This window comes from Typha angustifolia, chromosome 4 (genome assembly GCF_048772165.1).
Source record: "Typha angustifolia cultivar Huaian chromosome 4, ASM4877216v1, whole genome shotgun sequence".
Lineage (NCBI taxonomy): Eukaryota > Viridiplantae > Streptophyta > Magnoliopsida > Poales > Typhaceae > Typha > Typha angustifolia.
In genome coordinates, this window is record NC_133242.1 from 5,114,472 (window position 1) to 5,127,884 (window position 13,413).

Sequence of the window (13,413 nt, forward strand, 5' to 3'; positions counted from 1 at the left end):
CATATTCACGATGTATTATATTTTTCGTACACTATTATAGATTATATTTGCTAGGCTATGTATTCACTATCTTATTACGAACTAAATTTGGACTGATTTAAACGTAAAAAATTATAATATCTTTATGGGCGGTAGCCTCGTAAGTTAAAGTTTATTGATTTTAGTATTATATGAATCCGATATCGAGATGAAAAGATATAATTAAAATAGTAGGAAGGTCAAAAACGGGATATAAAAAGATGATCTTATACAAAAGAAAAAAAATATTTTAATCTTTAGTGTAAATGATTGGAAATAATTTTATGATAATATCTTACAATATTTTATCAAATTATCTTTGCTCAAATAATAAATTCACTCTTTTTAACTGGAAAGCTCATCCAAGAAAACTCATATTAGTAACTCATAATTAACATCTGTTTAAAATATCACAACAATCTCTCAAAATTATCCAAAAATTGACCATTTGAAAAATATTTCATAGATCCTTAGCCTTCAGTTTAAGCATGAGAGATCGAAGTTATTATATACATACTATTAATATATTAGTGTATATCTACAATGATGCCAGAATGGGTTTGCACATGGGCTTACTGTTCGATTAACTGGAGCTTGATATTAGCTTCAACCGAGGGTTGTCATCAACCAACTCTAATAGAGTGATAGTATGTTTATTACAACGAAGAAGGTCGTATGATCGAGAAAATTAACCGCTTTTATAGAGAAAATTAACCGCTTTTATATTTGTATCGAGGAATAGTTGAATTTGAGCTAAAGTTATAATATATGTCGAGCGAGACGAGCTTGAAATTTATATGTAGCTTGAGAAAGACCGATCGAGACCCTCAGTTATAAGCTGGACACATTCCTGACACCCCCACTCTAAAACCCTCACGCTATTCTTCCCCTCTCCTGTTCGCCTTCTCAGTTCTCAGTTCTCCCCCATCTCAGAACCCACGCGTTTCTCGTTCGCCTGCCGCTTCCGATTCCCCAATCTACCGTCGCCCCTTCGGATCTATAAACAGAGGCAGGGGCGAGTAAGAAGAAGGCCACTCCAATGGCGGCGTCGTCGTCGGATTGCACGGACGGCCCCGTCCAAAGCGTCATCTCGAAGCGCCTCCGCGCCCTCCGCAAGAAGCAAAATCGCATCCTCCAGATGGAGGAGAGCCTCGCCGGCGGAAAAATCCTAAACAAGGAGCAGGAAGACGTTCTACGCTCCAAGCCCTTCGTCGCCGCTCTCATCGACGAGCTCGAGAAGCTTCGCCTCCCCCTCGCCGCCGCCCTCGCCGAGGAGGTGTCCCCCCCGCCACCGCCGCCGAAACACGAGGAGAAGAGAGCCGAGGGTTCCGTGGAGGATCTGGTGTCGTTGCTCTACTTTGGTTCCCTGTTCGATGTAATGCCGCAGAGAGAGTTCACCGCGACGATGCTGACGAGGACGCACGAGCGCGAGTGCTGCTTGACGTACGACTATGTGACGGATGATTCCACAGATTTGCTCGGGGAGGGGGATTTGGATGGGATCGCGGCGTTGAGTGCGCTGGTGACTTCGCGGCCGGTGAGCTCTGGAGTTTCTCATAAGAGCGCTCTGCAGGGGTCCGTCGAGCATGCGAGGCTATGGATAAGCGGAGCTGATCAGCCTATCCACCCAGGGTCTTCGATGACATGTACGATTTGGACTTGTGACTTGTTGATCTCTTTGGCTGGTGTTTATTTGTTGGTGTGTTTAGAGTATTTGGCTTGATTGGTTGGCTTTGCAGATGCTGGTTTGAGGGAGAAGCTGAAGAAGATACTGGCGTCGGACTTCTTCACCACTGTGCCAGAGATGAAGGCTCCTGTGGATGTGGCCGCCGCTGTGGGGAAGTATGGCGATGCGCCAGCCCAGGTGGAGGTTTCTGAGGCCACTGTATTGCAGTCGCTGGCTGTGCAGACTGAAGGTGATACGGAACAGTACGAACAAAAGGTAAAAGTTTTAGCACTCTGTTGTTTGTAACTTTAAGGTGAAAGTTGTGTTTTCTTCCTGCTAGATTTGTTTTCTTTTTATTAAAGATATTTCCTCACAATGTAGAACATATATCTGACAGATTAGGTAATACAGAGATACACTTAATCTTGTAAGGTCGTTCGTGTCTGTTACTTTGTTTGTTTTTTATATGATTACCCTTGGGGATTATAGCAACTTACCAAGATTGCAAATATTTTTGAAGGAAGATGTGTTGTATCAGTATTATCCCCACCAGAAAAAGAAATCCAAGTTGGTTTGCACAAGTAATTAAATATCGTCTGTTCTCCTTAAATGCTCTTTACTAGTAAATGGTCTCATGAGTTGGAGAAAGTCTACTGGCATGCCCATTTTTTGCATTTTTAGTTGAACTAGTGCAACGAGCTAGCAAAGTCCCTTGGTTTTGTTTTCAAATAAGGCCAAATCACAACCCATTGAAGGATGAGGAGTGCAAACTCTAGGTACATGTGAAACTATTAGAAAAACATGATGCCAAAGTGGAAACCAATTAAAATAGTTACCAAGTTGATGGGAAAAGGAGATCACCATGCTTGCAGAAATAATACGGATAGCGCCAATGCTTAATTCAGAAGGTGTGAAACTTGCTTTTTGATCCTTCTTTTCCTAAAACTACTAAGCTCATGAGAAGCCCTTTTGAGAGCCTCTTGACCAAATATTTGGACTCATTACCTATCAGCTCCAGGTTGGATATCTTGTTAAGCTGATCTAGTCCAACACCATGTGACACTCCTATTACAGCAAATGTGTGCAACATTTAAAGCCTATAGTCATGTTTGTAACAATGGAAGCAGAATATGGGGCAAGTAAAACTGCAAACAAAATTGTTAGGCAGAACAAATGATAGCATCCTCCATTCTCAATATTTTCTTTATTTTGATTATTCTAATACTACTTTTTGTTGCATAATATCCTGACATTGACACCTTTTGGTGAAAGATGGCAATTAGCTATCTGTTGATTGTGAATGCAATGACGCAACCAGAACCACTGTATAATGAGTTCTTGGCTTTAATACTACCCTCTAGTTTTTTTAAAAATTTTTTTATTTTTACTTTATCCTTATTTCTCATTTTAGTGTTATTCTAATATTTGATTTTGATACTATTGTTTTGCCATTATAAAGAAAATGTTTGCGATAATCATCTTGAATAAGTATGTTCCCCTACATAAGAATGGACAAGTGTTAAAGAACTGTCTTTAATCCTTAGTTCTTACTAAGCTGTTCACGCATCTGACAGAGTTACAGATGTTTGCTTTTTTCTAGTAAATCTGATAGAGTTACACTTATTTATATGCCTTTTGTTCTCCCCATAATTTACCTTGATGCTGTTGAGATGTTATAATACATGCTTGGACTGTGATGACTTATTTGTCTACGTGCTTTATCTATTAAATTAGTAATGTGTACATGCAAACCTGCCTATGTTCATGCTGATTGAATACCCTTTCATGATAGCAGATCCTGCCTGAATTTAAGGTGGCCTTGCCTGCCAAATTATGTACAACAATTAAAGTTTAATGGTAAAAATTCTTTAACTGATTGAGAAGCTTTTAAGAGCTATCAAATGTTCTGAAAGCAGGAGATCCCTGCAGCCAAGACTGCGGAGTATCTGCTGTCACTGCTGCCCTTTTTATGGTCAAGGACATGATTAGGTGGGTTTACTTGGAGCATGCTTCTGTATGTTTGGAACAAATGCCAAAGGCATGCATGCCTAGGTGTCTTATTCTCCAAATTGGTTCTTTTGTTTGCCCCCTGGGAATCAAATTCCACTTATCCTATGTGGGCTGGTCCCTTCATGACAATATGGTTCTTTTAGTTTGTGCTGAAGCAAGCCTTCCATGAGAAACATCTATCGATATGATGATAGGATTTTTCATTTCTGCATGTCATTGATAACCAATCTCACTACACAAACTAATATGTTCTGTCTTTCATGCATATATTTTATTTTCTTCAAGAGGTTGTGCTTTCAATTTATTAAGCTGTGAATCTAATCAATTCCACTCCATTTACTATGATATTATTTGTTTCTTTCTCTAGATTTTGCTATCTTGAATCTTTAAATTGTTCAGATTCTCATTCCATATCATCCTCAATTTCAGCAAGTCTCAATGTTTGGAAAATCTTCATTTGCCTTCAATGGATTTCTTACTGTTATTTACTTGTATTTCGTTGTATGTGTTTTTTTCTTTCTTATATCTAGATCTGTTGTAGTTAGAACTTTAATTTTGGTAGAAGCATCTTGAAAAGTTAATAAACCACGCTGTTAAAACATTATCATTGTTTTATATTTAATTTCCTAAGTCCTAACCATTAAATCCTTTATTTGTTTGATATTCATTTAGGTGTTCAAAAGTTTTCTGTGGAACGGAACTTGTTTCTTTAAATGGGATATTTGGAAAGATTGTTTCCTTCTATTGGTAGTCATGTTCTTACTCTATTTTAGTTTTTATCTCTCTACTATTGCATGACATGCCAAGCATGCAGTCAGTGTGTTACATTGTAGTGTAGTAGTTTTCATGCTGTCCATTTCCTGGACACCTATTTTGCCACATAACAATCCCAACAATAAATCAACCATCTTTTCTTTACAGGTTATGTGAAAAGTTTAACTTGACATGTGAACATAGTATGAGCTTGAGATCATTAAAGTTTAAACAAGTTTGGATTTATCATAAATGATTTCATCTTATAAATAGATTGGCTCATTTAACCAAAATATTTGTCAAGGCGTCTTCATGTTTGTTATCAACCAGTTTAATCCGGTTCAAGCCATATGCCAGATGGATCATGTTAGTGTTGTATTTGTGTTGTGTTTGGGTCCACACATATAAATGAATTGTAGATATTTGGATCAGATATTTCATATTTGTATGTATTAACCTATTAGGCCAATCTTAAAGGTCAAATAGGTTAATCACGGAACCTGTATAATATGTGTTGTGTTCATTTTAATAAAATCAAACCGTCTATTAAACATGTCGGTTATGGCATGTCAGATCAAATAGCATGCTGTAAACCTGATATTAATCCTTGTAACCCGACAGAATTGCCACCTGTACTCATAGGCTACTTTCTATCGTGGTAGTTAAAGAGTCTGAAACTTGCCATCCTAAACAGGGAAGCTGTTCTTACATCATCACCGTTTTCCATAGCCTTATTTGCTTTATAATAATCCCAGCTCATCTGTCTACTATTTTTCCACTGGATGACAGGACTCTGTTTATTGCATGTGTAAGATTTCTGCTTTCATCTATGTTCTTCTAGGTGTATTAGATGCCATATTCCTTCTTTGTTAATAATTTGAAGGCATATAGTTAATCTCTTGGTATTGCCATGGCTGCAGTCTCATGTTATGCTGGCTTGTGTTTTCCTTATTGGTTCTGAACATATCATGTATGATCCATCAGTCATCACAGTGACTTCATCGTCCTTCTTTTTTTTTTTCCTATCTTCTGATTTTTTTAAGTATCTAGATAGTCTAGTCAGATTTTGTTTTGTTGACGAGACACATCCTTTCGGTTTTAAATAAGGCCCACGTTTGATAAGACTATCTACTATAAAAGGATAGCGTCATAGCTGATCAAACTCATTTTGCTTGAATTTTCTATTTAGAAAATGGAAGTTTATATTTTATGTTAGTCCAGTTTAGCTTATTTGTTGTGCTCGGTTACTGTTCTGTTCTCTTGCATCTAGCTCAATCATCTAGACTTGTAGGTCTATCACAATATAACATCCTAAACAATATGTAAACATTTTGTACTTGAGCATCTTCTTGCCTGAGATGTTTTGTATGCACTTGTTGGATTATATTGTTGGAATCAAATTGATATTAATATATTATTAGTAAAGGAATATTGTACAAAATTTGTCTTCCACATAGTAGACCATAATGCATATAATATTACTGTTTTATGTGCCTCACATACTCTGATATTTTTTTCTTGCATTCAGTATTATCGTTAAATGTGCCTCATATAATATTGTCTCCTTAGATTTCAAGCATAAATTGATCTTTTACTTTTTATAGTTCTTAGTAATACATTTTATGTTCATAATTATAGCATTTATTCAAAATAACACTAATGGTTCTGGTTGAAAAGATGCCAATCGTACGAATGTATTTGTAAGGCAGCTTTTCTGGAGCTGTGAGAATTGAATTCAAGGCACTTCCCTTAAGAACTGTGTTCATTAAAACGATGTTGGAAAACTATTATTTGCAAGTTAAAGATTAATTTCAGATTAGGATTACTGCTAAGTAAGATAGTAAGCATACCAAGTAATGGTAAGGTTCAAGTCAATTACTAATAGGGAATTTGTTAAGTTGTTTTCTTCTTCCAGACCTTGTGTAGGTGGGAGCCTCGTAGGCTCATACATTGAGACATCCTTTATTTTCTTCTTTCTACTGGTCCACTATGATTCCATGTCCAGTCGATGTAGTTATTATCTGCTTTTGACTATCTGTATTTACCGTCAGTATTCTTATGCAACTATAATTACTAGCTAATATGTATAGACTATTTGTGATTGTATTACATTATCCACAGCTGCCATACTTATATTACTCGATGTAACATTATAATTTATTCTGTGGTACTATGCTTTCTTTCTGTTCTCTTACTTTCTATATGGATTATAATCACTCTATCAGCCTTTGTGTCTTTTATATCTCACCAAAGATATGACGAATCATGTGAAATATTGATTCAGGTAATATTCGAGGTACTGAAACTTGTGTTCTTTTCTAGTATCATACACCTTAAATTTCAAAATCACAATTATCTATTAGATAATTCTATTTGATATATAGTCATTTTCTTCTTGATTGTTTGTCATAGAAGAGGATGTCAAATTGTAGAGGAACATCTAATGGTTATATGAGAGGTCCTTTAGTTGCTAGAAATTTGTTCTAATTCTAGGTGTTCTATGGCAGAATGAGCTAGAAAATTTTCAAGTCAGTGAAGTAAACTTGCATCATCAGTCTACTTCAATTGAAGAAACCCCCAAGATGGTATGTACCAACAAGCCACTACTTTTCCCTCTGAACCTTCATCTAAAACTTAATTATACTTTTGCTTTTGAAGGATGAGACAGACATGCCAGCTCCTTTTGATGATGCATCAACCCAGAAAGAGCAGCAAAAACTTGAAGAGGATCTGGAGGCACAGAACCAAGGAGATGCAGATCTGAGAGATGAACAGTACCTTCCTCGTAGGTCATACCAGAATCAGCGTGGTGGAAACCGTGGCGGGGGTAGGAGGGGATATCCAAATGGTCGCGGTGGTCGTGGAGGCCGCGGTGGGGGTGGTGGTGTCTACCAGAATGGTCGGAGCCAGTACTACGACCCTGGGTACTATCCAAGAAGCTACAATAACACCAGGGGCAGGGGAGGCCGGTTTGGTGGTGGTTCTGCGATGTACAACAATCAAACCGGACCTCATGGAGGTCATGATCCTGCTAGTGTTGAGCTGGGGGCAAATGCTTAGCTTTCTCTAACCAATCTCTTCGAGTTCTGATGCAAAAGTAGCGATGGTGTTAAATCTGAAGGCAATCTGCATTATGGGACTGACGTTTTATTCAGAAACTACTAATTTAGTGTTTTATAATGTGAGGATTCTGATCATAGATATATGGGACTGCTTTTATTTCACGAGGTTGGTGCCCACTTTAACCATTTCTTTTCCTTAATAGTATTCTTCATTTCACTGTTATTTGAGATGCCAAAAACAATTTAGTTATATTGGTAGAACAGTTCACCTTGGCCTTCATAATTTTGTCTCTTGATCTTTCTTTGTGGTGTTATGTTTTATGTTTTATTTATTTGAGTGACATCCTCCATAGATATGATTTTACTTCAAAGTTTGTCACTATTTTGAGTAGATTCTATGTGACTTATTGTGTTACAGCCATATAGGTGAGCTTCAAGGTGGTGGGCTCCCTATATTATTGGCGCATAGGATTCCCTGCAGGCTATAGGTTCAAACGGTCGATATAGTCTAATTAATGCCAATTTTCTCACGAACATTCTTCCACTTTGCTCATGGAAAATATTATGATGTTATTTTGCATTATGTCATTAATATTTACATGTATATCTTTCAAAACACGGTTTTGTATATGTATTTTTTACATCCATTTCTTTTTTGTGTGAATACTCCTTAGAGTTAAAAGGCGTACACTAACGGCGTTGATGTAGGAGAGAACAACCATATTCTTATTCTAGTTTTTATAGTATTTTTTCTTAGGTAAAGATATTTTTATATAAAATTATCTAGACTTAAATTGAAAGTAAACAATTTTGAGGGTATACATGCAAATCAACTTGGAGGGGATACAAGTAAATAAGAGATTTTTTTAATCTCCGCTTGTGGAATAGAAATCGTCTTCTTCTATAATAAGCACCGATGTAACAATTAAATAATAATTTAGCTTTTTCTAGAATACTTGTTTATCATTCTTTCTCATTTTTTTCCATATTTCCATGTAGCTTTTAAAAATAATTTAATAATAATCTCTAATTATTATTTTACTGCTAGATTAAATATTATTTAATTACACATCACCTCAGCTGTCGTTGATATTCCTTCGCTCTCTCTCTCTCCTCTTGAAAGTCAGTCATGTCATATAAATATATTATTATATTCATGCTACAACACAGTACAAGGACATAAGTCTGCATAGTAACACACTGCATAGCTATATGTCAGCATAGTTATAGATTATATAATTATATATACACATTATCATGTACTATATAACTATATATCCATATTACCACACGCTGCATGACTATATGTCCACACTACATGATTATGTTTACACTACTGCACACTACACAACTATATGTCCGCAATGTCACGCACTAAATAGCTATATGTCCACACAACGATTATATAACTCTACATTATAGTACAATACATGGCCATGTGTCAACACTAGAAGGATATAAGTTGACACGTTCTTATCAAATTTTACTTTTATGGTGTAAAAAATATTTTTATTACAAGTAATAAAAAATGCGGGTAAGTGATCCTAATGTTGATATAATGAGTATTTTAAGTCCGCATTTGTAATAAAAATAGTATAATTTTCAAAAAATATAAATTATTACTACCACTTTGCCTCCAATCAAGGTTATTTTTGTCATTTAGTACAAAACATCATCAATTCTCAATACAAATTTACTATTCTCCAATATTTTAAGATCATTTTATATTACATTAAATATAATTATTACTCTTTATACTACTATTCAACTAAACAATAGAACGACTTATGCTAGTATTAGAATACCTTATTTCACATGTGAGCCAGAAAAACCCAAAATATTATTTCGATTGTTATTGGTTCTCAATTTAGCTATTGATTTTAATTTTTCTATTATACAATAATGTTGTGATTTATGAATTCCATAGCATCTAGAGCTTTTGTTTATTTGTTAACTGAATAGAGTTCGTTGAGCTCTAAATGAACTAATTGATTTGTGTTTTGAACAAGCGAGATTTAGCTTGTTATGCCAAATGAGCCAAACACAAACTCGAGCAGGAGTGGCAAATATTAACACGACCTAATAACCTAGCTCTTAATCGGGTCTAGGTTTAGTCTAATGAGATTTCGGTTATAAATGGGTCTACCCACCTAAACAGATTAATAATCGGGTCATTCTCGGGTTTATACCAATGATATGTTTTAACCCGTTTGACCCATTTAAGTATACGGGTCGGGTCGAGTCAACCCACCAACCCGCAACCTATTAATATATAAAAAAGAACTTCCATTTATGTGTACTAATTCCACTTGTAATATATATATATATATACACAAAACTTCTAACCTAACCTACCCTATCTCACACTGTCACCATCTCAGCCAGTCGCCTCCACCAAATCTTAATCCTTCCATATCCACCATCATCCTCTCCCCTCGACTACCTCTCACTCTCCACAATCGGCAACCACTCTCCCCAATGCTACCTCTCACTCTCCTCTTCGGCCCTCCTCTCCGACAACATTCCCACACTCCCCTCCTCCCTCAGCTACCTCTTACTCTCCTCTCCAGCGGTTCATCAGGAGTAGCCTCCCCTCTTCCCCCCTTCTCCCTTATTACCTTTTACTCTCCTCCAACCGCATCTTCGACTGCACCAACTAGGTCCTTCCCCGCTTCTTCCATCTCGTTTTCCTCGATAGGTCTAGAGATCTAGGGGATGATTGAGGAGCAATCTCCTTTTTGGCATTATCCTTGCCCTCATCTCCTCTCTCCGCTACCTTTCACTCTCCTCCAACCGTCTCTCCATCTCCTATCGTACCGCTCTCCCACATCGTCTTCCTCAGTAGATTTGGAGCTCGCCGCCAAGGGAGCTAGAGCTAGGGCTTTGTCGGCATGGAGGTTTGCTCCTGGAGCCTTGTTGCCATCGATACCTTAATCTCCGCTGTCGCTTCGCTAACTCCCACAATGCCTCCACCGTTGGAAGCCAAGCCAGTTGAATTTATTTACTAAATATTTTTGTAATATTGTAAATCTGTTAGATTTGTGTAATTGTGTGATATATTATTTTGTTAGTTTGGTTAGGAAATTATGGATATATTCTAAAAATATTGTTGTATTAAGATGATAGTAATCTTGTAAACGGGTGAATCTTGTCGGTATAAAATGGGTGAATTGTGTTGTGTAAATTAGTTAGTCATGTTATTTGTGTCGTGTAAATGGGTTAAAAATGTTGTATAAAAATACAAGACATTTATTAAACTAGTTAAATGGGTTTTATTGTGTTACCCGTTTAATGAACGAGTCATGTTTAGAAAATTTGACCCGTTTAATAAACAGGTTATGTTCATGTTTGTACTTTTTTGACTGACCAAAACTCGACTAACCCAACTCTATTGCCACCCCTAAACACAAGTTGAGATTTCATCTTAATTTTTTAGCTTGGTTCATGTTCAAGTTGAGCCTAACATAAGCAAGACCTAGCTCGCTCGTGTTCGTATTGTTGCCTCCCCTGATTCAATATAATACCTCTCATCTTAGTACTCAAACATGTATCTTTTAGTCAAAAACTAAAAAGCTAATAATAAGTAAACATAGCTCATTGTTTATCTTTTACTCAAAAAGAGTCTGTAGGCTAATCATAAGTTAATATATTAGCTAGTCTTCTTCAATATATAAGTTGGACATATGTGCCGGTTCTTTCAAGAAATGGGTCATTAATAGACTAAACCACTAGTCATGATATATCAAAGCAAGCGCACATAGATGCAATCCAATTTAATATTTTTTTCACGAATAAAATTGATCCACATTTAAATTTGTGATCTCCTGCTATGAGTGGATAAGCTACTACCAACTCACTGCATTGTAGTGGTGGTTGTGACAAAGCTTGGTGTTAGCATGTTAGTTGGAAGAGAAGCTTTAATGTGGCCAGGATCTCTCGGCAGGATGTGGTCGCATTTCTACGTTCTGGTTGTGGGAGCATTTGGTGGCATTGTTGTGCTATGGACGCCATGCATTGGGTGGCTAGATGTGGTGGCAGTTTTAAGGTATGATGTACATGCAGTCATCTCCTCGCCTGAGGGAAACACATGCATATTTTCATTTATCTATGTAAACTTTCATTATGAGCCGCAGAGGCAAACTAGCAAGGCTCAAAGTCGTTTCGATTTGAACAATTGTTGATGGAATATGAAGAAAGCAAGGCTATCATGAAGTATGGAAAGGAAGCAATCACATGAGCCACATGCAAAATATTACAAACCAAATTTAGGACGATCCGTTTGTAGGATGATTATGAAAATTTAAGTGGAGGTAGCTTCTTGAGTTAGGGTTCTAATAGCTCCAGTTTTATCTAAATCAGAGGTCGAGATGAAAAGTTAAAAATAAAAAGATGGAGATAGGTCAGAGAGGGCAGAACGATAATTATCCAATGTTGCGGCGGTCATCAGAGGGTGGCGGACGGCCAAGGGCGGTGATGGATGGCCGTATAGTAGGGTGGCTCCTAAAGGTAGAAGGTGGCTTGGGTTTGAAAGGTTTGGAGGATCTACGTCTATGATCTACCCCTAGAAAGGTAAAGACGATCTAACGACTATGATAAAATAGTAAATATGATAATAAGAAAATAACTAAACTCAATTAATTCTCAATACTTAAATACTTGGATTCTTGCATTCTTAATAAAGAAACCTAATCTCTCTATATATAGAGGTCAGTTACAACAAGTCCCACTAGAACTAGCCCTAAAGGCTGACACATTGAATTGAGACTTACCTTAAGGCTTACATAACTTAGTTGGATTTGCCTTAAAAGTTTATTTGATTTAACTAGACTTACCTTCAGAGCTGTCGTGACTTATTTAGACTTTTCTTAAGGGCTGTCATGACTTATTTCGACTTGCCTTAATGACTCACATTACTAGACTTGCCTAAAAAAGCTTACATCATGAAATAATTAAAATATAAATAGACTCGACTTAAGGTTGTCGTGACTTATTTAGACTTGCTTTAAGGACTGTCATGACTTATTTCGACTTGCCTTAATGACTCACATTACTAGACTTGCCTAAAAAACTTACATCATGAAATAATTAAAAGATAAATAGACTCGACTCGACTTGACTCGACTTAACCCACGTGGTCGGATCGTAACAATCCACCATACTTCTGACCACCTTATCCTCAAGGTGTCCATGGTAGTTTCCAAACCTTCATTTGCTCTCAAACTTTATGTCATCGATCTTCGTGTGAGTCTCATCTACCACGAGGAGGAGAGGCCTATAGTGGGTTCTGCTCTAGGGCCCACCATTTTGAGCCATGGTCCATCCTAGCCGCGAGTGGCTCGAGCCAAGGTCTTAGCACATGCGGTTTAGGCCATAGCTTAGCTGGTCCAAGGAAGGTGCCGACTACCCTTCACTGACCTGCAGTGTGAGTGCCATCGGCCACGGCAGAAATAGCCCAACCACGGCCTCCAACTTCAAATCGTGAAGGAAGTGGAGAGGAGATCCAACCGCTAGCGAGAACCCTTCCTCTAGTCATGGAGGAATGCCTTCCATCCCTGCAGGCTGAGCCCGTCGTCGTATTGACTCCGGAGCAGCAGCCAGAGACGGCCACCGAGTTGTCTTCCCCACCCGTAGTGGGAGCTAGGGCTGAAAACCCTAGCCTCCCATCGGTAGCCATTCGGTCGCTCTCGGCCCCTACCGCCACGTTCGGTCCCTTCGATGGGACCCTTGCACCTGAGCCCCGACCACCATTCACGCCGACACTGGTTGGAAGACCACTAGCAATGACAGTTCATGCTGTAGCAAATCCGCGACTGGTGGCCGCGAGTCTGATGCTCCCACACCCATCGGTGACCACGGCTGACGGTCGACTAGTGGTGGCTGCTGTAGCTGCAGGCAATCATCGGG

General features: G+C 37.9%; 1 protein-coding gene across 1 annotated transcript; it reads left to right on the forward strand.

The window, feature by feature from the left end:
* The first annotated feature begins 846 nt into the window (after window positions 1-846).
* On the forward strand, window positions 847-7,792 carry LOC140759007 (uncharacterized). The gene is made up of 4 exons (XM_073095448.1): window positions 847-1,664; window positions 1,758-1,960; window positions 6,955-7,032; window positions 7,106-7,792. Exons 1-4 carry the CDS (start codon window positions 1,058-1,060, stop codon window positions 7,505-7,507), a joined length of 1,290 nt encoding a protein of 429 aa, XP_072951549.1. The 5' UTR covers window positions 847-1,057; the 3' UTR covers window positions 7,508-7,792.
* Window positions 7,793-13,413: the final 5,621 nt, after the last annotated feature.